The sequence below is a fragment of the Leucopleurus acutus genome, assembly GCF_964270905.1.
Source record: "Leucopleurus acutus genome assembly, chromosome: 10".
Taxonomy (NCBI): Eukaryota; Metazoa; Chordata; class Mammalia; order Artiodactyla; family Delphinidae; genus Leucopleurus; species Leucopleurus acutus.
In genome coordinates this window covers 32,335,985-32,361,497 of record NC_139153.1, presented here as the reverse complement: position 1 = coordinate 32,361,497, position 25,513 = coordinate 32,335,985, and the positions used below count along the sequence as shown (strand labels likewise).

The window sequence follows — 25,513 nt, the reverse complement described above, 5'->3', positions numbered from 1 at the left end:
GTTAATAAAAAGCACATTATTACTACTATAGCTCAAATTTGTTCAATATTTTAATAAATATATTTTAATACGTGGTTTGCTTTATAATCCTATGTTTGTACTTATTCATTCAAAAGCATTATTCTGACAAATGGTTCATGGAACAAGAGAATTCCTGTACCAGGAATTCCCCAGCATTGACAAGTACTCTCCTTGCTTAATGAAGTTTTTAATATTAGCCTCTAAATGCAAAAATGCAACTATGGGTACAAAATAGGGATAAAATAATGTTCCCTCATAAGCTATTTTTCTTTTTTTTTAATAAACAGGATAAAACTGTCACAAAATTCACGCAGAAACAGGTTCTTCATCAAAAACAATAAACCATGACATTCATGCATATAATGTAAGCTTGTCCAGTTTAAATAATATTTTTTTAATAATTTTATTTATTTATTTTTTTACTTTTGGCTGCATTGGGTCTTCATTGCTGTGTGCAGGCTTTCTCTAGGTGTGGCGAGCGGGGGCTACTCTTCGTTGTGGTGCGTGGGCTTCTCATTGCCATGGCTTCTCCTGTTGTGGAGCATGGGCTCTAGGTGCGTGGGCTTCAGTACTTGTGGCCCACAGGCTCAGTAGTTGTGGCTGACAGGCTCTAGAGCGCAGGTTCAGTAATTGGGGCACATGGGCTTAGTTGCTCCGTGGCATATGGGATCTTCCCAGACCAGGGCTTGAACCCATGTCCCCTGCATTGGCAGGCGGATTCTTAACCACTGCACCACCAGGGAAGCCCCAGTTTAAATAATATTAATGGTAAATTATGGCTAGTGTTTCAAAGAAAAATAACTATAAAAGTGTTATTAAGAAAATTGGTATGGATATGTCTATGGTACGTGCTAGGCTTTTCATCTTTTTTGATGTGCTCTTCTTATTTAAGTCTGAGTCTTTTATGTTCATCTTAAGTTATGAAGAACTAGCATAGGACAGATCTCAAAAATGCCAAACGGGAAAATGTGGATCATGGTTAGTCTTATCCCTCAGGAGTACAATGAACCTGTGAGTAGAATGCATACCTTTTTAACAGTAACACTGTAACTGACTTTTAATCTGCTATTACAAATAAAAGAAATAAAAGATGGCTTATGAGGCAACAAAGTATGATGGTAAAGACTTTGAAGTGGGCAATAGGAAACCTGGATTTCAGGTTTACCACTAGTAACAGATGTCACTATGGAAATGTCAATTAGTTCCTCAGGGTCCTAGTTATCTGAAAATGGATGACCTCAAAGTTCACTTCAAAAATCCTATGAGCCTGGGCTTCCCTGGTGGCACAGTGATTAAGAATCCGCCTGCCAATTCAGGGGACACGGGTTCGAGCCCTGGTCTGGGAAGATCCCACTTGCCATGGAGCAACTAAGCCCGTGCACCACAACTACTGAGCCTGCTCTCTAGACACCGCAAGCCACAACGACTGAGCCTGCGTGCCACAACTACTGAAGCCCGTGCACCTAGAGCCCGTGCTCCGCAAGAAGAGAAGCCACTGCAATAAGAAGCCCGCACATCACAACAAAGAGTAGCCCCCACTCGCCGCAACTAGAGAAAGCCCGTGTGCAGCAACAAAGACCCTACACAGCCAAAAATAAATAAAAATAAAAAAATTATTTTTAAAATCCTATGATCCTATTAGAAAGGTACTATAATATTTAAAATGCATGTTTATAATAGAGTTTCTTACTTTGCATAGGTAATACTCAAATCCATTAGAAATGTATATCTAATTGTATCCATTGTAGGGACTATGATATCTTGAATCTTGACACATTTATCTCCTAAATTAGTACTTTTAATTAATTCATTCCAGTGGATCCAGCGACCTCGGTTTTTCAACTATAAGAGAACATAAATTTTAAAGTATTATAACCATGCACTTGCTATCTAAAAGGCTCTTTTTAGCACAGTTATCATATTTGCTTTTAAAAACTTTACAGCCTTTTCCTCCTTTTTATTGTGAAATACAGTGGCTTCTCTTGTTGTGGAGCATGGGCTCTAGGCACGCGGGCTTCAATAGTTGCGGTGCATGGGCTCAGTAGTTGTGGCTCGCAGGCTCAGTAGTTGTGGCTTGCGGGCTCTAGAGTGCAGGCACAGTAGTTGTGGCACATGGGCTTAGTTGCTCCGCGGCCTGTGGGATCTTCCCAGACCAGGGATCTAACCCGTGTCCCTTACATTGGCAGGTGCATTCTTAACCACTGTGCCACCAGGGAAGTCCCTGTCCTCTTAACACTCTAATCTTTCCAGGCTGTCTTCAAGATGTCCTTGTGCATATATCAAGAATTTATCTGAGAGCCACTCTGATGTGGCTGAAGTTACAATTGACAGGACTTTGGCTTAATGTTTTCATATTTTAAAGTAAATGGGCAATAATCTAACTAGAAACAAAATATCAAATAAACTCATATTTGTTTCTCTAAAATTATTCTCTTTGGCATATTGATCCAGGCTGATATTCAGCCAGGACATATTGGAATGGCTGGACTGATTGTTACATTATTGAAGTTCTTCTGAACCAGGGGCTAAATAGCTGCTGTCTTGATACTCTAAGTGATCCTGATTAGGGAATCCACCCTCCCCCACACAGATATCTTCCTCTCCAAGTTGTCCTGCCCTTCCCTGGAGATCCTAAAGCCTCTCACCATCAATCAACAAAAGAGTTAGCACCTGGCAAAGAGGGCGGTCTCTTGGACTCCAGTCCTATGGCTGGCATCTAAGAATCTTTAAATATTTTCTGGCAAGTTGTATATGTATATGGTTTGTGTCTGGGTGATGGTAATTTTGCAAGTTTGGGTGAGTGTTTCTTCAGTAATTCATATTCTTAATTTCTTAGGTTTTAGCTTTTATTTTTATCAAAGTTATTTATGCACTATTTTAGAGTCAAAAGTTTACACAGTTAAGGAAAAACAGCAGTTTCCTACTCTTTTCTCCTAACAGCAACTACCTTTGCCTCTTTAAGCTGGATATTTTGATATTTACCTTCAATTCTTAAAGAATATGCTTGTGTTATCACTTCTTGATTTTTTAGTTTTAGAGGTTATTCTATTCACTTCCCACTGTGACTAATGAGGATGAAACTCTCTTTCTGGTCATATTCTTAAAATTCTGTGTTAACATGGTTTTAGGGAAAGATTTCTGCACTGGCAATCAGGAGAGCTGCGTACAAGTCCTGGCTGTGCTAGTCAGTTGTGTTTCTAGGTTTAGGTAAATTGTAATAAGTCTCTATCCAGATCTTATGGCTCTGTGAAGTAAAATTTTCATGAATCAAATAATTATGCAAATGCTTACTGTTTAAAAGAATCTTCTTGTGAATTCTTTTTTAAATTGGAGAAAATAGATTTAATTTAAATCTGAAATTATAAAATATTCTCAAAATAAGTTTATCTATACTGTCCACAAGTTATAGAAGGAGAAACTGAAGAGAAGGGACTAAAATGCTAACCACAGGAGTCAAAGTAACTCTAGGATGGGAACCCACTTTTGACTGCTGATCTAAGACTTTGTGTTTTACAGCTTATCATAACAAGCATTTTATATCATACCTCATACATGTAGTCATAGACTAGGCCTTTTTCATCAAAGTGGCATTCCCATTTACCCACAGAGTCAGGTATTGGGTTGCTTTCATCTTTTCCCAATATGACTAATCGTATGTAATTGTCAAAAGCAATGCGACCATCTGTATCACAACTTCCTCCAATGGACCAAATCAAAGAAAATATAAAGCAAGCCTGTTGGTTAAAAAGAAAAATTAATTTAAACTATTTAAAAGGAAATTTTAACAGATTAACTAAAATATAGTACATTAAGTTCTGATTAATCTACTTGGAAAAGGTCAGATTTACAAATAAAGTAGAATGGAGCACATCTAAGTCACGTAACGAATCATTCCTCTGGCACTATGTATCTAAATTAAAATTCTCATGCCAAATGACCTAGGAATTTCTCTTTTAGGAGTTCATCTTCAAATATATTCCCACTGGACAAAACGATATATGTACAAGAATATTTACTGCAACACTGTTTGTGGTAGCAAAATATCTGAAGCAACCCAAATGTTCTTCAATAGAAGTCAGCTTAATTGGAATATGCTACATACACTGGAATACATGTAGCTATTAAAAAAAAAAAAAAAAGGTAACCCAATACTGATATGGAAAGATCTCCAAAATATATTGTGAGAAAAGATGCAAATCAGTATGTATAGTATGCTAACATGTATAAAATATGTATACATATAGAAGAGGATATGCATCAAATATCTCTAGCAGGCTACATGAGGCACTGGTAATAGTGGTTGCCTTGAGGGTGGCTGGGGGACTGGTATGGGTAGAAAACTTACTTTTGTCTTTTGCTCTAGGTACATGCCTTATCTAGTTAGAAAAATCTATCAAAAATATTTTAAGAGAAAATTTTCTGTGGCAACAAAGTGAAGGGAAAACCGTGGGAGGGAACTGCTATTATCACAGAGTAGAAGAGAAGATAGATTGAAAGAGATCGAGGCATTTGAGAATAAGGTGGTGGATAGGAAAGTAGCATAGACCAGGGAAGAGTACAGAACACCTCTTTCCTTTGGCTCCCTGAGAGCCTTATTCTCTGATCTCTAGACATTAACTAACCTGGACCACTGACTCCTTCCTACATATATCCTCTATGAATTCTGCCTGCAATGCTCCACCCAGCTGGTTGGATGCCTGCTCCTAGTCTTTTGTAGCCAGTTTGTTGTAGCCTACACTCTAGCTTAACATTTAGACAAGATCAATTCACCCGAAGTCTATATTGGTTTAATATTGTCACCTTATTGTTTATCAAATTATGATCTTTCATAAGTAATAGGGTGTCTTGATTCATTCTGACATATTTTACTTTCTCTAAATCGTTTTTTAAATCAGAATACCAGGTCAGGGCAACTTTAATGTCTTCAGGTATTCTTTTGGTTCTCACCAAAAAACAGCTCTAGGTCTTGTAATGTCTTTCTCAACACAAGTTTGCCAGAGGCATATTTTATTCCATAGTTAAAAAACACAATAAGTATAAAACCAACCATAATCCAAACACGAATGTGCTTGCTGGTAGGATCGTTTTCTACCACGTTACAGAGGAGTACTTCAAAGAGGCGTGTGAGAGATACAACTACATTGCTATCGCTTGTAGGAATCAGTTCCTTCAAAGTGAAAAGAATAAGATACTTTACTTTCATCTTATTTACATAATAAAAGAAAATAAACATTTCATTTTAAAAATGTAGTTTTCCTAAGGTCTTTATAAAATTTAAACTTAAGGAATTTAAATTGTAGGCATGATAAAAATCTCTCAAATATTTTAGTCTAGCATATTACATTACACAGTTGTGCAAAACATATTCTTATTCTGAATTCTTTGAGAAATGAAAACTAGTAAGAGAATAAACAATGCTCTAGAGATAGTAGAAATGAAGTTTATAACACCCATTTATTCATCTGTTTATTCAACAAACATTTATCAAAAATACAGTATACCTATATACCAAGCTAGGAGATATGAAAATAAAACACATGATCTCTGAAAAGAACTGATATTGAAATTAAATAGACTAAAATAATATGGTATAATAATGACATGACAGAGTAAGTCCCAAGGTAGTGGGAGGCTACTAGAATACTTGGGATAAACAATTAGCCCAGACCCAGGTAGGAAGACAAGGAGGGAAATAGGAGAGGAATAATCAAGGAAGATTTCCCAGATGAAGGAATAGCTGAGATGAATTTGGAAGGAAAGTGTGAGTTAACCAGGTGCAGAAGGGAATAATGTTCAAGGCAGGGGAAACAACATATATACAGACATGGAGATGTGAGTGGACACAGAGTATCAAAGGGATTCTGTAGGATGTGAAAAGAGGGTGTGAGAGAGGAATGGCAAGAAATAAAACCTGAGAAGCAGACCGGGGTCAGATCCTGAAAGGCTTTATAGGCTATGTTAAGGATGTCATGCTAAGACGAAGAGGGTTCCAATGGAGGGTTTTAAGTAGGGGAGTAAATGGAATGAATTTGTGTTTTGGAATCCTCATTCTGGTAGCAGGATGTAGACTGGACCAGAGTAGCTCTATTGTATTGATTCAGGTAGGAAATGATGAAAGTCAAAACTGAAGCTATTATGGGGGTTGGTCAGAGGAACTGCGATGGAGAGGAGAAGACAGATACGAAAGTTAGCAATGAGGGAAAAACCAATAGATGCTGGGGACTAACTGGCTATGGAAAATATGGGAATGAATTATGAAAAGAAAATCTATCACTCATTATCAGAAAGATGAAGTTTATTTTATTTATTTTTTTGCGGTACGCGGGCCTCTCACCGCTGCGGAGCACAGGCTCCGGACGTGCAGGCCCAACGGCCATGGCCCACGGGCCCAGCCGCTCCACAGCACGTGGGATCCTCCCGGACCGGGGCACAAACCCACGTCCCCTGCATCAGCAGGCGGACTCTCAACCATTGTGCCACCAGGGAGGCCCCTATTTTGTATTTTTTTTACAACATATAGTATTAGCTTTAAAATTTTAAAAACTGAAAAATGATTATTTGTATATTTTTTCTGAGACGTTGTACAGAATCTTCATAAAGTGAAATTGCCTTTTATTTTATGCAGGGTATTTTTCCTATCTCCAAAATAGTATTTTAGGATGAAAATCTACTGAATACTCTTTCCCTTCTCTATTATGTGGTGGTCCCCAAAAAGATATATCCCCATCCTAATCCCAGGAAGCCACAAAGGTGCTCTTACTTGGAAAAAGGGTCTTTGAAGATGTAATTAAGTTAAAGTCTCAAGATGAGGAGATCATTCTGGATTATCTGGTGGGCCCTAAATTCAAAGTCATAAATCCTTATGAAAGTCACATAGTGGAGAGACACACAGAGTAGAAGGCCATGTGAACATGAAGAAAAAGACTAGAGTTATGCAGGCACAAGTCAAAAAAAGGCTGGAGCCAAAAGAAGCTGGAAGACATAAGGAAAGAGTCTCCCTTAGTGCTACCAGAGGAAGCACATTCTTGCCAACACCTTGATTTCAGACTTCTGGCCCCAGAACTGTGACAGGATAAATTTCTGTTGCTTTAAGTCACCAAGTGTGTAGTAATTTGTTACAACAGCCCCAGGAAACTAACACAATATGTAAAGTTTTCTCACAAAACACTATATGTATATGTGAGTTTTTAAAGGTACATATTTAAAATCCTTTTATTATTTATTTATTTTTTTGGCGGGGGGGCACTTGGCTTGTGGAATCTTAGTTCCCTGACCAGGGACTGAAGCCAGGCCCTGGCAGTGAAAGAGCCAAGTCCTAGCCACTAGACTGCCAGGGAATTCCCTAAAATAATTTTAAAATATGGAATTTTTAAATCTTTAGTTACAGTAGTTTTAATCCAAAGAGTATAGCTGGAATAAATTTTACCTCTGGGTTATTCGGATGTAACTTCAGCAATATAAAACCACAGGGTGGTGGGGACTTCTCTGGTGGCGCAGTGGTTAAGAATCCACCTGCCAATGCAGGGGACATGGGTTTGAGCCCTGGTCTGGGAAGATCCCACATGCCGTGGAGCAACTAAGCCCATGTGCCACAACTACTGAGCCTGTGCTCTAGAGCCCACAAGCCACAACTACTGAGCCTATGTGCCACAAGTACTGAAGCCCATGCGCCTAGAGCCAGTGCTCTGCAACAAGAGAAGCCACCACAATGGGAAGCCTGTGCACCACAACGAAGAGTAGTCCCCACTCATCGCAACTAGAGAAAGCCCGCAAACAGCAATGAAGACCCAACACAGACAAAAATAACTAACTAAAATAAAATAAAAACCAAAGGTGGATATTGCTGTAATGGTGCTGTGTAAATCACTTTTAATTCAATTATAAAAGCTAAACGACAGGGCTTCCCTGGTGGCGCAGTGGTTGAGAGTCCGCCTGACAATGCAGGGGACACGGGTTCGTGTCCTGGTCTGGGAAGATCCCACATGCCGCGGAGCGGCTGGGCCCGTGAGCCATGGCCGCTGAGCTTGCGCGTCCGGAGCTTGTGCTCCGCAATGGGAGAGGCCACAACAGTGAGAGGCCCGCGTACCGAAAAAAAAAAAAAGCTAAAGGACAAAAGTATTAAAAACAACTATAACTAAATTATGTTAATGGATACATACTATAAATAAATGTTAATTGTGACATCAATAGCCTACAATGTGGGGAAAGGAGGGATAAAAGTGGAGAGTTCTTACATATAAATGAATTAAGTTGTTATCAGCTTAAAGTACCCTGTTTTAAGATAATATATGTAAGCTCCTTGGTAACAACAAAGAAAATACTTATAGAAGTTACACAAAAGAAAAAGAGGAATCAAATCCTGTCAATATAAAAAAAAACAAAACACAAAGGAAGACAGCAAGAGAGAAAAGAGGGACAAAAGAACTACAAGATAAACAGAGAATAGTTTTTAAAATAGCAATAGTAAATTCTTTCCTATCAATAGATAGTTTAAATGTAAATAGGTTAAACTCCCCAGTAAAAAGATACAGAGCAGCTGAATAGATAAAAAAACAAAGATCCAACTGTATGGTATCTATAAGAAACTCACTTTAGATTCAAGGACACACATAGGCTGAATATGAAGGGATGGAAAAAGATATTCCATGCAAATCGTAACCAAAGGAAAGCAGAAATGGTTATACTTAAATAATATGAAGTAGACTTTAAGTCAAAAACTATCTCTAGAGACAAAGAAGGTTATTATTACATAATGATAAGATGATCAATTGCATAGGAAGATAAAGCAACTGTAAATACATATGCACCCAACATCAGAGCACCTAAGTATATAAAACAAATACTAACTGATATGAAAGGAGAGACTGATAGCAATACAATAATATTAGGAGACTTCACTATCCCATTTTCAATAAGGGATAGAATATCCAGACGGAAAATCAGTAAAGAAAGAGTGAACTTGAACACCATAGACCAAATATACTTAACAGATATATACACAACTTTTCACCCCAAAGCAGAAGAATATACATGCTTTTCCAGTGCACAAAGAATATTCTTTAGGATAGACCCCATGTTAGATCACAAAACAAGTCTTAAGGAACTTAAGAAGATTGAAATTATACCAAGTACCTTTTCTGACCACAATGGATTAAAACTAGAAATCAGAAAAAAAAAAAAGAGAGAGAAAATTCACAAATATGTGGAAACTAAATAACATACTCTTGTACAACCACTGGGTCAAAGAGGAAATCAAAAAATATCCTGAGACAAATGAAAATGGAAACAATATATACCAAAACTTATGAGGTACACCAAAAGCAGTACTAAGAGGAAGTTTATAGCAATGAACACTTTCATTAAAAAAGAAAAATGATCTCAAATAAACAACCTAATTTTACACCTCAAAGAACTAGAAAAATAAGAGCAAACTAATTTCACAGTTGGCAGAAGGAAGGAAATAATAAAGATCAGAGTAGGAATAAATCAAATAGAGACTAGAAAAACAATAGAAAAAAAATCAACGAAACTAAGAGCTGGTTTCTTAAAAAAATACACTAAATAAACAAACCCTTAGCTAGACTAACCAAGAAAAAAGAGAGAAGACTCAAATAAATAAAATCAGATATGAAAGAGGAGACATTGCAATGGATGACTCAGAAATAAAAAGAAATAATAAGGAACTATTATGAACAATTATATGCAAACAAATTGGATAATCTAGAAGAAATGGATAAATTCCTAGAAACATACAACCTACCACAACTGAATAGAGAAGAAACAGAAAGCCTGAATAGACCAATAACAGAGAAGGAGATTGAAGTCGTAATCAAATACTTCCCAACAAAAACTTCCAGGGCCAGATGACTTCACAGCTTCACAATTCTACCAAACATTCAAAGAAGAATTAATAAAAATCCTTCTCAAACTCTTCAAAAAATAGAAGTAGAGGGAATACTTCTGAACTCATTCTCTGAAGCCAGCAGCCAGAGAAAGCCACCACAAGAAAAAAACAAAAAAACAAAAAACTATAGGTCAGTATCTCTGACGAATGTAGATGCAAAAATCCTCAACAAAATACTAGCAAACTGAATTCAACAACTCATCAAAAAGAGAATACACCATAACCAAGTGGGATTTATCCCTGGGATCCAAGGTTGGTTTAACATATGCAAATCAATCAATGTGATGCAACACATTAACAGAATGAAACATAAAACCACATAATCATCTGAAGAGATTCAGAAAAAACATTTGACAGAGTTCAATATCCATTCATGATAAAAATCCCTGCAACAAAATAAAGGCCACTTATGAAAATCTCAGAGTTAAAATCGTAATTGGGTAAAACTGAAAGCTTTTCCTCTAAGATCTGGTACAAGGCAAGGATGCCCCCTCTCACCACTTTTATTCAATACAGCGCCAGAAGTACTAGCACAATGAGACAAGAACAATGAGACAAGAAAAAGAAATAAAAGACATGCATATCAGAAAAGAAGAAGTAAATTTATCTCTGCAGATGACATAATCCTATTTGTAGAAACCCTAAAGACTCCACGGAGATGGGAGGGAAGGGGGACACAACATTTTAGAACTAATAAATTCAATAAAGCTGCAGGATACAAAACCAACTCACAAAAATCAGTTGCATTTCTTTTCATCAACAATGACCTATTTAGAAAGGAAATCAAGAAAACAATCCCATTTATGATAGCATCAAAAAGAATAAAAGACTTAAGAATAAATTTAACCAAGGAAGTGGAGTATCTGTACACTGAAAACTACAAAACAGTAATGAAAGAAACTGAAGACACAAATAAATCGAAAGATATTCTGTGCTCAAGGATTGGAAGAATGTCCATACTACCCAAGTGAACTACAGATTCAATGCAATCACTATCAATATTTCAATGACATTTTTTACAAAAATAGAAAAACCAATTCTAAAATTTGTATGGAACCACAAAAGACCTCAAATAGCCAAAGTAATCTTAAGAGAGAAGAGTAAAGTTGGAGACATCACACTTCCTGATTTCAAATTATATTACAAAGCTTTAGTACAAAACAGAATGGTAGAGGCATAAAAACGGACAAATAAACCAGTGGAACCGAGTAGAAATAAACCCAACCATATATGGTCAGCTGATCTTTGGCAATGGTGCCAAGAATATACAATGAGGAAAGGATAGTCTCCTTAATAACTGGTGTTGAAAAAACTGGATGTCCACATGTAAATGAATGAAATGGGACCCTTACCTTGCACTAGACATAAAAATCAGCTTGAGATGGATTAGACTTAAATGTAAAACCTGAAACCATAAAACTCCTAGAAGAAAACACGGTGGTGGGGGTGGGGAAGCTCCTTGACATTGGCTTGGCAATGTTTTTTTGGATACGACATCAAAAGCTCAGGCAAAAATACAAAAATAAACAAGTGGGACTACATCCAACTAATAAGCTTTTCTGCACAGCAAAGGAAACCATCAAAAAATGAAAAGGCAACCTACTGAATGGGAGAAAAATATCTGCAAATCATATATATAATAAGGAATTAATATCCTAAATATATAAGGAACTCATACAACTAAACAGCAAAAACACAAACAACCCAATTTTTTAAATGGGCGTAGGACCTGAATAGACATTTTTTTCTGGAGACAACATACAAATGGCCAACACATATATGAAAAGCCACTCAGCCTCACTAATCATCAAGGAAATGCAAATCAAAACCACAATGAAATATCACCTCACACCTGTTAGGATGGGTATTATCAAAAAGATAAAAGATAATAAGTGTTGGTGAGAATGTGGAGAAAAGAGAACCCTCATGCACTGGTGGTGGGAGTGTAAATTGGTCCAGCCATTATGGAAAACAGTGTGGAGGATCCTCAAAAAACTAAAAATAGAACTACCATATGATCCAGCAATGCCTCCTCTAGATACAGCACCCAAAGGAAATGAAATAAGTACCTCAAAGAGATATCTGTGCTCCCATGTTCATTGAAGCATTATTCACAATAGCCTAGATATGGAAACACCTAAGTGTCCCCTGGTGGATGAATGGATAAAGATACTGTGGTATATATATAATGGAATTATATTCATTCTTAAAAAAGAAAATCCTGCCATTTTCAACAACATAAACAAAACTTGAGGACTTTATGCTAAGTGAAATAAGCCAGACATAGAAAGGAAAAAGCTGCATGATCTCACTTGTATGCAAAATCTAAAAGTTGAACACATAAAAAGAAGCAGAGAGTAAAACAGGTTACCAGTGGTGGGGAGGTGAGAGAAATGGGGAGATACTGGGCAAATAGTACAAAGTTACATCTATGCAGGATGAATAAGTCGAGAGATCTAATGTACAACATGATGACTTTAGTTAATAATACTGATACAATATGTATCAGTACTGGAAATTTTCTAAGAGAGTAGATTTCAGGTGCTCTCATCACACACACACAAAAGTATGTTAACTATTTGAGGAGATATGTTAATAAGCTTGACTGTGGTAATCATTTCACTACATATATGTATATCAAATCAACATGTACACTTTAAGTATTATAACTTTTATTTTTAAAATTAAAAAATTAAACGCATGCACACACATACACACACACACACACACCCCAAGCAGAAGTATAACTAGGGAAATGTAGATAAGATCAATAGATATTATCAATGTCAATATCCTTGTTGTGATATTATAATACAGTCATGCAAAATGTTACCACGGGGAGACATTAGGTGAAGTGTATGTGGGATCTCTCTGTATTATTTCTTACAACTGCATGTGAATCATGGATTGTTATAATAAGTATTTCAATTTTTTAAAAAAGTGGATACTACATGTCTAAGGAGAAAATGATTTTAGTTATTTATCCTACCATTCTGACTTTAGACTTAGTCAAACTGAATGGAAAGTAAAGAAATTTGATTGTATAAGAGAATTATAGTGTTACCTTGCATTTTTTCTTACGAAGACTTAAAGTGGGCTGTATTAACCAGTCAAAAAGTCCTCTCAGAAGAGCTTGATGATCTGGTTCCTGTAGAGGTCCTTTCAGCGAATTCAACCAAGAAGACACAAGTGGTTCCCATCCCAACTGTGAGGGCTCCAAATAAATCATGCCACAGCGGCTTACAGTGGCAGGCTACAGAAAAAAGACAAGTTTTCCTTTTCTAATCTGGTAGTTATTAACTAATTCTTTGCATGACTTATAAGGTCCTTCATGATCTGGCTCCTATCTTCCTCTACAGCATTCACATACACTAGATGAAACCATTTGCAGTTACAGTTCCCCAGATATGGCATGGCTCCATGTCTCTATAAGTTATCTTGTCATGATTTGGAATGCCCAGCCCCAACCAGTCTCTGTGGAGAAGTCTTACCCCTCAAAACCAGATCAAACACTCAAACTTTTTCCATTGTCGTCCTCCTCTACCCATTCCTCTCTTGGGTGCTCACCCCCTCCATATTCTTAGAGCACTTAACATGTAGCTCTGTACTGGAATATATATATATTTATTAGCATGGTTCTCATCCTCCCTAAATGAGCATACACTGTGTCTTATTCATCTTTGTATTCCTTGTGCCTAACTCGCTTTCTGACACATAATAAAAAGTACTTATTGACAAAGTGAACAAATGAATAAATGAACAAACAAAAACTACTGTTACATTAAATTATGAACTTACTGAGGCCTGGGAAAGGTCCATTGCTTCAAAGATGAGACTCATTTGAGGGGACATTTGAATGATTTCTCCACTCATAAGGCAGAGCTGAAGACAATAATTTTTCAAATGTTTATTTTTAAAAAATCTCAACCTTCTCAGGTAAAAATTTATTCTATTTATTAAAGTATCTCCTATGATATAATGGAATAAGTATTAGAATGGAAGCCAGAAAAATCTTAATTCGAGGTCTAGTTCTGTCCATTACTTACTATGTAAGCAAATATATAATATCTCTGACACTCAGTCTCTTCATCTATAAAAAGGGATAATTTTCCTCTCATAGAATTATGGGAGAGGGGAACTACATGATATATTAAAAAAATATAAAATCCTATACAAACATCAGTTTTTGTTATTAAAAAATTACATGAAATACTCCTGATTTTATAAAGTTGTCATAAGACCTTTTTTATTAATAAAAAAAGAGAAATAGAAAAAATAGAGAATACTATGAATACTCACATATCCATCTTGTAGATTTAACCTATGTTAACATTTTGCCATATTTACTTAGTCTTTTTTAAAAGTATTTTAAAGATCATTACAAACCACGGCATTTCACATCCAAATATGTCAATATTCATCTTTAAAAATAAGGACTTTTCTATATAACCACAAGAACATTATCACACCTAACAAAATTACCAATAATTCCTTAATATCATCTAATACTCAGCCAATACTCAAATAATCTCAGTTGTACAAGAAATGTCTTTTCAACTGATTGATTCAAACCAAAATTCAATCAAGGACTATGCATTGGGCTTGCCATGTCTTCTTGGTCTCTCTTAACCTAAAACATTCCTCTTTAATCAAATATGTGAAAAACTGAATTTATCAACTGTGTCCTTCCTGCCAAATTCCTATCTTGTCCATTATTATTAAAGCCATTGTATCCTCTCAATCTCCTTGGCTTCCACCCTTGGAATTATCATTAACTTTTAATGTTGGTAATAATTATAAACTGTTGATACCCCAAATTAATTGCATTATTAAGTCTTTAAAATTCTTCCTCTACATTTATTTTTCAGTGCTTCATCTCTGATTCATTACTCTAATCCCAATTTTGCCCCTATCTAGTTCGTCAACAATGCAGCATTTAACATTTCTGGATCTGTTTCTTATCTGTAAAATGAATGAACGGTCTAGTGCTGGATTGTCCAATAAGACAGTCAGTAATCATACGTGGCTATTTATATTTCATTTTAATTGGATAAAATTTAAAATTCAGTTCTTCTATTGCACTTAGCCACATTTTAAATGCTCAATAGCTACATGTGACTAGTAGCTACCTTATTGGACAGTGCAGATATGTCCATCACTACAGAAAGTTCTATTGGACAATGCTTGTCTAGAATACTTTTAAGTTTCTACCAGGTTGTTTCAGCAAACATTCTCCTTCTTGCTACAAATTTGGGAGGGAGAGTCAACATTTTCCTCGCTCCCCCACGCTATTTCCCAACTACTTCTATTCCATCCTCTATTACAGCCCTTGCTCCCTTGACAACCCGTGCTTGGCTAAAGCCTTTGGCATCTGGCTCAGTCTCTTTCTCTCTACTATAACTCTGGCCTGATCCAATGTTCATAAGGGGAAACATCTCATTACAGCACCCCCACCCCCCGCCTCTGGTATTTAACTACCTTGTCTTCACTTACTTCTCCCCTACTCCACTCCAGCCATCCACCTTATCTACATGGGACCTTCTCTCCTGGAACACTACACAGTTCTGAGCATTCAAGTCTCTGCTCCATCCAGCTCTCTCACTCATTGACTCCTACTATATTTGCTCTTCATTTTCATAGAGATTTTCATATCCCTGTTGTTTTTACTTCTTTCTTTAGGTAGCTTCTGTTCTATGGTCGAGCACTTCTATCGTTCTCATGCCAATATCTTTAAAGTCTTTCTGTATTTCCAGTCTGGCAACATTATCTACACCCACATCCAAGGTGCTTAAATTGGTAGAGAAAATCTCACAAAGGCAGACCTTGGCACTATAGTTTATAACTCATGGTCTTTAACTCCATCAGGTTCTCTATAACACTCAGATATGCTTCTATGTTTTCCCAGGCAGCTGTCTTTCCCATTTTCCATGATGGCTAATTTAAATCTTCCCCTTTCTCCTTGAGTATACAAAGAACCAGGGCCTGCCACTGCACAAAGAAAAAATAAACCATCAAAAGGATTTGCCTTCAAATTTCCACTATGAAAGCCATACATTCACCTTTCCTGCTCTCCTCTCATCCAATATGAAACAATCCTTCCATTTGGCTCTGAATCCTTAGACTTGACTGGACTGATTAACCCCTCTCTTCTGAATCATCACTATTTCTCCTCTGTTTACTTTCCCCTTTAGTTCAATCAATATGACTGACTGAATGAATGAAAAAACGAATATGAACAAATGACTAAACACCTATGATAAAGTACTGGAGTATATGTTTGAATGCTAATTAAGTTAGTTTGCTTATTTAGTATTATAATTATTTCATAAAAGCAAAAAAATAAATTGATATGCTAACACAGAATACTAATACAGACACAAAAAGAATAATAAACAAATAAAATGGATCTACAATATAAATATCACAGAGCACTATATTGACCAAATGAAAGAAAACACTAAAGAGTATGATTCTATTTATATGAAGTTCAAGAACTGGCAAAACTAGTTTATCACAGTAGAAGTCAGAATAGTGATTGCCCCTTGGGGAGGATACACTGATTGGGTAGGGACATGAGTGAACTTTGTAGGGCACAATAAATTTTATGCACTTTTATTTAGGTGATGGTTATGTGAGTGTATACATATGTAAAAAAATCTTAGACTCTAAACTTAAAGTTAGTGCACATTTTATACTGTTCTCTCTCAATTAAAATAAATACTAGAAGACTTCCATTTTCTCTTTTTTTGTATATCTCATAGGTTTAAGGTAATGTACCACATATAAGCACTGAAGCAACTGATGTTTTCAAAAAAGAATGAGGGCTTTTTATTTTCTTCTAAAATATTAAAGTTCTATAAGAAACCTTAACACTGTAGTCGCTTAACTTATTGCCACCCATTACATTACTATGCCTTCCTGCTAATACAGTAATTTTAATATACTTGCATTCTAATTAAAAAATTAAGCAAAGAATTTACTACAGCATAGTTTTCATTGAAAAGATAATTTATAAACTTATTCAATTTGCTGCATCCCTTATTTTAAATATATATAGTCTGAGATGATTAGTTGTTGAACACATAACATTGTTTAAGCCTATCTGCATCTGCTTTGCTTTTTTTACTTGTGGTAAAAAATAAATTTACCATATTAACCATTTTTAACTTTACAGTTCAGTAGTGTTAAGTATATTCATATTGTGCATCTGTTTTGTTTTTAATCATGATGAGTTACCTTTTTATTATCATCCAATACTGTATTCATGCTCTCTATCCACAAAGTGTCAATGGGACCATCAAATACAACCCATTTCCGGTCAGGCGTTTCTAATGAGGCAAATTCTCTAAAAGTGTTAGCCACAATACCATCAGTCCACTGAGGAGGAAAAAAGGAAGAGTTGGAAAGTGTCCTTAAAAAACTATAAAGTGATAATAAAAAAACACTTCAAATTTCTTGGCTTAATGTGCATTGTCAATGAGAGTGGAGAATGTTTATACTGTAGATTACCTCATGGGACACGGGGTCAAATTGTCCAAAAAGTTGGCCCATAGTAATGGATTTGGGGTTTACAGTCCTATAAATGACCTTTTCTTCCTCTCCATAGCCACGTTCATTCATAAGAGTTAGAGTATCAGCCAGCATATGCAGAACTTTTGTTTTAGCAGCAAAAGGCTCTCCTACTAACATAAAACTATTAAGGAAAAGAAGTCATTATACAGTAAGATTCTAAAAAATAATGGTAAATTAAATTATTTCCCTATATATGGGTATATGAAATTTTACCGTATGATAATTACTACATATAATTTTTGAAATTATATTAATTTTTCTCAGATATAAGGGAAATACATTTAACTTCTTAATTGACTGATCTCTAAATCAAATTCTCGACATTAATACCATTATCTACAAAAGAGAATAAAAAATTTCCAAATGAAAATGGAAACTTAGTAACTGCATACTCAAAAAAATTTTTTTAATGACTTGGGGTTTCCTAAGCAGAGGAGAGGAGACGATTCACTTTTCCTCAAGATTTCACTTGCTATAGTGCTCCTTGCCAAATATTTCTGAATCTCCTCTCTCCTGGCGCATAGGATTCCGCACTCTCTTGTGGGAATGAATACTAGGTAACTAAGGAATAATAAGTGCAAATGATGAGTGTTATTTCTTAGGGGATAGATAATTGCCAGCGAGGGACCTTACAGAGCTCTCCTTTCCCTCTAGCACACCTGGGACCCACAATGCTGAGATGGTGGCTGCTCTAACAGCCTGGGACCTGAGTGATTATGATGAGCAGAACCTCCCTGTTAAACTATAATGTAAACAGTACAAATGAGAAATACATATTTGTTTTGAAGTCACTAAGATTTGGGTGCTGATTGTTTCTATGGAATAACCTAGCCCAGCCTTATTGATAGAAATTGGTAACTAGAAGGGCAAAAGGTATTCTTGCCATAATAAAAAAGACTAAAATAAGTGGCACTGGCTTAGAGGCTAGGTTGTGGGTGGCGGCTAAAGGATTGGCAATTAATATTATGCAATGATCAAACATTTGGTAAATTTATCCCTGAGATAACCTGGAAGATAGATAATATATCTAATGAAATTGTAGTTTTAGGGGAAAAGGATAGTGAACAGAATATTATTAGTATATATTGGCAGCTGATGGCTGTATTTAACAAGGAACTACAAAAAGAAATAAACTTAAGAAAATATGGTCAGTTTGCAAGCAGGAATGAAAGTAGAGGGAGTTGAGAAATTCAGAGACTTGAGGGATTGAATGAGGTAACTTATTCTCACCTGCAATTGGTAAAACATAAACTGAGAAAATCTTTGAACAACAAAGATCAACTCAGCCTAGTATCAAGGATCAAATCAATAAGCCTAATCATGTCATTCATGTCTTATAAATATAGATTTTTCATTTAGAAATAAGAAAACTACAAGGCTTCTACAAGGCTTCTTCCTTGTAGAAGCCTAAACTTCTACAAGGAAGTTTAGAAAGGTATGACTTAATAAGGACTATAGTTGTGGCTACTGGCACATGGAACTACCTGGAATCAAATAGAAAAAAAACTTATTAAATATAGTTTTTGAGAGAGTTTACTGACAAAGAAACCATGAGTCTAGGCTAAAACACATGTGAATGTTTAAGATGTAAAGAAGACTCTTAGGTACTGAATGCACGGGGGTTGACTGTACTAATTCCCTCTATTATTATATATGTTTGAAAATTTATATAATACAAAGGTTTGGGTTTTTTAAAAATTTTGCCTTTAAAAAAATCATGACCTTTGAGACTTCAACTTTCTATAGGCAGTAAGTGGGCTGAAAACATTTCTCAGCTCCCAAGGATATTTTCTCTATTGTCCACCTCACATGTGACCAGGGAAGAAAATGGAGATAGAAAGACCTCTCAAAAGGTTGAACCGAAGTCCACAGAGCAGAGGTTACTGGAAAGACTCTCTCAGGGAGCAAAATCAAGCAGAAATAGACCCAGGTTTTACGGGGGATTTCAGTTTATACAATTGGTGGGGAAAGCTCTCTAAGGAAAAAAATATATATGTAATTATAAATACAAAAATGTCCACTGCCACTTTAATGACACCCTTTCCAATAAATTATATATAAAATGATTATGACTCCCTGGAGGGGCCTCTACAAATAAGAGGTCCTGAAGTTTAAACTCCAGTAGTTTCACAATCTATCTCTGGAACTGGGCTCCCACACGCACAGCTGGGTTTCAGAACTGCTACTGACAAGTGTTGGCTTTGTCTCCCATTCTTCAGTTTCTAAATGGGAGTATTTGCTCTGATAATCCTGCTCTGGTAAACCCACTATTATAATACTGGATGTATGCAGGGCAGATAACTTGTCTTTGTAGTTTTAGGTCTTTGGAGCAAGAAGAACAGCTTCCAAATCTGATACACAAACTATCATGCATCACCTAGAGATCCTATACTTTCAGTCTGGTTCATTGATTGATCAGATCTTTTAGGTTGTCTCCCTGGGAAAGGAAAAGTGTGTTCTACATGCATGAAGTAGAGCAAATAACATATTTGATGATCAAAAGGGCAAATTGTGGTGGTCATTAGTGCTACATCACTGAATGAGTACTCCTTACCACTCCTTTTTGGATAGGTAACATGAGAGAGAAATAAACCTTTGTTTTTTAAGCTACTGGAATGGAGATGGGGGTCGGGGGGCGTTGTTCCCTAGCCTACCTCGCATACAAAGTTTGCTTAGTCTTTTAGTTCACAAATTTTAGTTGTTTTAATAGTTTAACTTAAAAAACAACATCTAACTTTGGCACACTATCTATAATCTTACCCATGTCTAACAATCATCATCTCATATGTCTGAATCATTTTTTCAAGAAAAAATTTAACAGGCTGAAGATTATGTACTTTGCAGGCTTCATGAGCACATTCCAAAAATTCCTAAAATAAAAGAAAAATGGAATGCATTTCTACAAAATCGTATTATAAATCATGTCATTCATGTCTTATAAATATAGATTTTTCATTTAGAAATAAGAAAACTGTATCTTCTTATATTTATAAATTATTTCTTGAAACTTTATTTTTTAATTAAAAGGAGGAACAAATAAAATTAAAATACTTAAAAAATATTAGTATTCCCCATTATAAGTTATCAATGATCATGGCACCATAGCATTGGGTGTACACTGCATGAAAACAACTCCTCTTAATAGTTTTTCCAGAATTTCACTTTTGGTTAGGATATAGAAGGACATGCCAAACAATCCTTCACACTATAGTAAAGAGAAATAAACAGAGGTTACAAAAATTATAAAGCTTTTAAAGATACAGGAGCACTTTGGATGCAAATAAGTCTAAAGGAATTAAACTTCAGAAAGGGATGAGCCTTTCCTAGGTGAACACAGATCAACAGCTAATTTTGCCTCTGGGAGCAAGTATAGACATAGGTGGGCATTGGATTGAGCCTGCTATAGGCAGAGGGACTTTGCTGAAGTAAGGAGAAAATAACAGATACTTTAATGGTCATGTGGACTTATGTGAACCTCATAAAACTGGAGGAGCCTCAAATGCAAAGCTGGTTTTCCCATGGCCTATGCTTTTGCTGAGTCTGAAGTGACATAAGAAATCAAAGGCTTAGCTAGAAAGGCACATAGAGATTTTCTTAGTCTTCAGATGCTTATATCCCAGAATGCTGCTATAAGAAGGGCCTTATTATACAATACGACAATTTTCACTATAAAGACATTTGAAACCAGAGGTAAACTAAAGCTCAATAATTCTGCAACAAAACTCTGGCTTAGGTCAACTCCTGATTGAACTGATCAACAGCTCAATCTAGCTATCTGACAAAAGGAAGAACATGGTTTTTCTGTAGGAAAATAATACCAGTTCAGCCTCTACAATTATTTTCTATACAATTTTTTTTTCTTTTTTTTTTGCGGTACGCGAGCCTCTCACTGCTGTGGCTTCTCCTGTTGCGGAGCACAGGCTCCAGACGCGCAGGCTCAGTGGCCATGGTTCACGGGCCCAGCCACTCTGTGGCATGTGGGATCCTCCCGGACCGGGGCACGAACCCGTGTCCCCTGCATCAACCACTGCACCACCAGGGAAGCCCCACAATTTTTAATACAAGTCATGAGAAAAAAAAAGCTGATAATCAGTAGAAAAAAAAATTAAATAAAACAAAATCACAGTTGACCTAGATGTTATAATTAGCAGACAAAACATTAAAATAACTTTTGGGACTTCCCTGGTGGTCCAGTGGTTAAGACTCTGTGCTCCCAATACAGGGGGCACGGGTTCGATCCCTGTCAGGGAACTAGATCCTGCATGCCACAATTAAAGCAGCCCACATGCTGCAACAAAGATCCCGCACACGGCAATGAAGATCCCGTGTGCCACAACTAAGACCTGGCACAGGCAAATAAATAAATTTTATAAATATATTAAAGAAATGGACAATATGACAAAAAATAGATGAAAAATGAAGAATTTAAGCAAAGATATGGAATCTCTTAATAAAACCAAATTGGATACACTAAAACTGAAAACAATAAAATATGTGAAATTAAGAATTCATTGGGGAGCTGGAGTCAAGATGGCAGTGTGGGAAGATGTGGAGTTAGCTTCTCCCCACAACTAGGGCGCCTTCCCTCAGCTGGTGGGGGACTCCAATGCCCAAGGAGATGGGAGGAACCCCAAAGTGAACCAGTAGGACATAGGGGGACTGACAGGGGAGGAGAAGTGGAGGCCAGACAGGATTGGCACCCCTGAGGCAGGGAAGATCAGGAGAGGCAGGTGGGAGGGACTCTCCGGGAAGAGCAGGACAGGAGTGGAGGGTGATCGCTTGGCCTACTCGGGCTGGGGAGCCTGCTGAGCTCCAAAGCCCCGTGTGGGTCCTGGGAGCATAGGAGGGAGGTCAGGGAGATCAGGAGAGGCAGGTAGGAGGGGTCCTTCCACACTGGAGGAGCAGGAGAGGAGAGGAGGGTGTTTTCCCTGCCCACTCGAGCCCAGGAAGCCTGCTGGGCTCCCAGATGAGGTCCCCTGCCCTCTGAGACCAGGGGTGGGGGGCATGCCTGGGCCCCTTCTGTTCCTTGAAACTAAGCCCCACCCTCCACAGCCCCAGGGCCTTTTCCAGCCCTGTGGGTACTAAGCATAGGCCCAACCCACCACCCAAATCCTGCCCTTGCTTAGGCCCCACCCTCCACAGCCAGGGCCTTCCCCCTCACCTTTTTTTTTCTTTTCCCTCTTCCTCTTTTTTATTATTGTGCTACTGATGTACCTTCCAGTTGTTTATTCATCTATATTTTCATTTTTATATTCTTTCTAACATATCTGTTAAGTTTCCTAGTCTAATTTTATTTTTTACTTTGCTATTGTTCTCTTTTTTTTTTTTTTTTGGCCACCCCACATGGCTTGCAGGATCTTGGGTCATGAACTGGGGACTGGGCGGAAGCTCCTGTGGTAGGAGTTCCAAGTCCGAACCACTGGAGTAACAGAGAACCTCAGACCCCAGGTAATATTCATCAGAGTGAGGTATTACAGAGTTCCTCATCTCAGCACCAAGACCCAGCTCTACCCAATAGCCTACAAACTCCAGCGCTGGAAGCCTCAGGCCAAGCAGCCAAGACAGGAACACAATCCCACTCATTTAAAAAAAAAAAAAAAAAGAGAGAAGGCAAAAAATACATGTCACAGATGAAGGAGCAAGGTAAAAACCTATAAGACCAAAAAAATGAAGAGGAAATAGGAGGCAATCTACCTGAAAAAGAATTCAGAGTAATGATAGTAAAGACGATCCAGAATCTTGGAAATAGAATGGAGGCACAGATTGAGAAAGATCTAGATCTAGAAGAACAGAAGAACAAACAAACAGAGATGAACAACACAATAACTAAAATGAAAAATACAGTAGAAGGAATCAATAACAGAATAACTGATGCAGAAGAACAGATAAGTGACCCGGGAGACAATATGGTAGAAATAACTGCTGAGGAGCAGAATAAAGAAAAAAGAATGAAAAGAATTGAAGACAATCTCAGAGACTTCTGGGACAACACTAAACACACAAACATTCAAATTATAGGGGTCCCAGAAGAAGAAGAGAAAAAGAAAGGGTCTAAGAAAATATTTGAAGAGATTATAGTTGAAAACTTCCCTAACATGGGAACGGAAAGAGTCACCCAAGTCCAGGAAGCAAAGAGAATCCTATACAGGATAAACCCTAGGGAAAACACACCAAGACACATATTAATCAAACTAACAAAAATTAAATTCAAAGAAAAAATATTAAAAGCAACACGGGAAAAACAAAAAATAACATACAAAGGAATCCACATAAGGTTATCAGCCGATTTTTCAGAGGAAACTCTGCAGGTCAGAAGGGAGTGGCAGGATATACTTAAAGTGATGAAAGAGAAAAACCTATAACCAAGATTACTCTACCCATCAAGGATCTCATTCAGATTCGATGGAGAAGTCAAAAGCTTTTCAGACAAGCAAAAGATAAGAGAATTCAGCACCACCAAACCAGCTTTACAGCAAAGGCTAAAGAAACTTCTTTAGGCAGGAAACACAAGTGAAGAAAAAGACCCAGAAAAACAAACCCAAAACAATTAAGAAAATGATAATAGGAACATACATATTGATAATAACCTTGAATGTAAATGGATTAAACGCCCCAAACAAAAGACACAGACTGGCTGAATGGATACAAAAACAAACCCATATATATGCTGTCTACAAGAAACCCACTTCAGACCTAGGGACACATACAGACTGAAAGTGAAGGGATGGAAAAAGATATTCTATGCAAATGGAAATCAAAAGAAAGCTGGAGTAGCAATACTTGTATCAGATAAAATAGAATTTAAAATAAAGACTGTTACAAGTGATAAAGAGGGACAGTACATAATGATCAAAGGATTTATCCAAGAAGAAGATACAACAATTATAAGTGTTTATGTATCCAACATAGGAGCACCTCAGTACATAAGGCAAATGCTAACAACCATTAAAGGACAAATTGACAGTAATGCAATAATAGTAGGCGACTTTAACACCCCACTTACCCCAATGGACAGATCATCCTAACAGAAAATAAATAAGGTAACACAAGCTTTAAATGACACAATAGACCAGATAGATATAATTTATATTTATAGAACATTCCACCTAAAATTGGCAGAATACACTTTCTTCTCAAGTACAAACGGAACATTCTCCAGGACAGATCACATCTTAGGTCAGAAATCAAGCCTCAGAAAATTAAAAAAAATTGAAATTGTATCAAGCATCTTTTCTGACCACAATGCTATGAGATTGTAAATCAATTACAGGAAAAAAACTGTAAAAAACACAAATACATGGAGGCTAAACATTGCGCTACTAAATAACCAAGAGATCACAGAAGAAATCAAAGAGGAAATCAAAAAATACCTAGAGACAAATGACAACGAAAACACGACGACCCAAAATCTATGGGATGCAGCAAAAGCAGTTCTAAGAGGGAAGTTTACAGCAATTCAATCTCATCTCAAGAAACAAGAAAAATCTCAAATAAACAATTTAACCCTACACTTAAAACAACAAGAGAAAGAAGAAAAAAGAAAACCCAAAGTCAGTAGAAGGAAAGACATCATAAAGATCAGAGCGTAAATAAATGAAATAGAAACATAGAAAACAATAGCAAACATCAATAAAACTAAAAGCTGGTTCTTTGAGAAGATAAACAAAATTGATAAACCCTTAGCCAGACTCATTAAGAAAAAAAGGGAGAGGACGCAAATCAATAAAATTAGAAATGAAAAAGGAGAAATCACAATTGACACTGCAGAAATACAAAGGATTATAAAAGACTACTACAAACAACTATATGCCAATAAAATGGACAACCACTAAGGAATGGACAAACTCTTGGAAAGCTACAATTTTCCAAGAACCAGGAAGAATTAGAAAATATAAACAGACCAATCACAAGTAATGAAATTGAAACCATAATTAAAAATCTTACAACAAACAAAAGTCCAGGACCAGATGTCTTCACAGGTGAATTCTATCAAATATTTAGAGAATATTTGATCCT

General features: G+C 36.6%; 2 protein-coding genes across 2 annotated transcripts in view; both read right to left on the bottom strand.

Moving 5' to 3' along the window:
• The window catches only part of ARF4 (ARF GTPase 4), a 1,077,785-nt gene that overhangs the window by 901,643 nt on the left and 150,629 nt on the right, over window positions 1-25,513 (bottom strand). The gene's annotated exons all lie outside the window — the stretch shown is intronic.
• The window catches only part of DNAH12 (dynein axonemal heavy chain 12), a gene marked incomplete at both ends in the record, with an annotated part of 211,972 nt that overhangs the window by 82,083 nt on the left and 104,376 nt on the right, over window positions 1-25,513 (bottom strand). Inside the window, 8 exons of the mRNA XM_082848988.1 lie at window positions 1,712-1,863; window positions 3,567-3,755; window positions 5,069-5,188; window positions 12,990-13,178; window positions 13,724-13,807; window positions 17,162-17,302; window positions 17,435-17,618; window positions 20,258-20,367. Coding sequence (XP_082705114.1) covers window positions 1,712-1,863; window positions 3,567-3,755; window positions 5,069-5,188; window positions 12,990-13,178; window positions 13,724-13,807; window positions 17,162-17,302; window positions 17,435-17,618; window positions 20,258-20,367 — 1,169 coding nt within the window. The remainder of the gene's footprint in view (window positions 1-1,711; window positions 1,864-3,566; window positions 3,756-5,068; window positions 5,189-12,989; window positions 13,179-13,723; window positions 13,808-17,161; window positions 17,303-17,434; window positions 17,619-20,257; window positions 20,368-25,513) is intronic.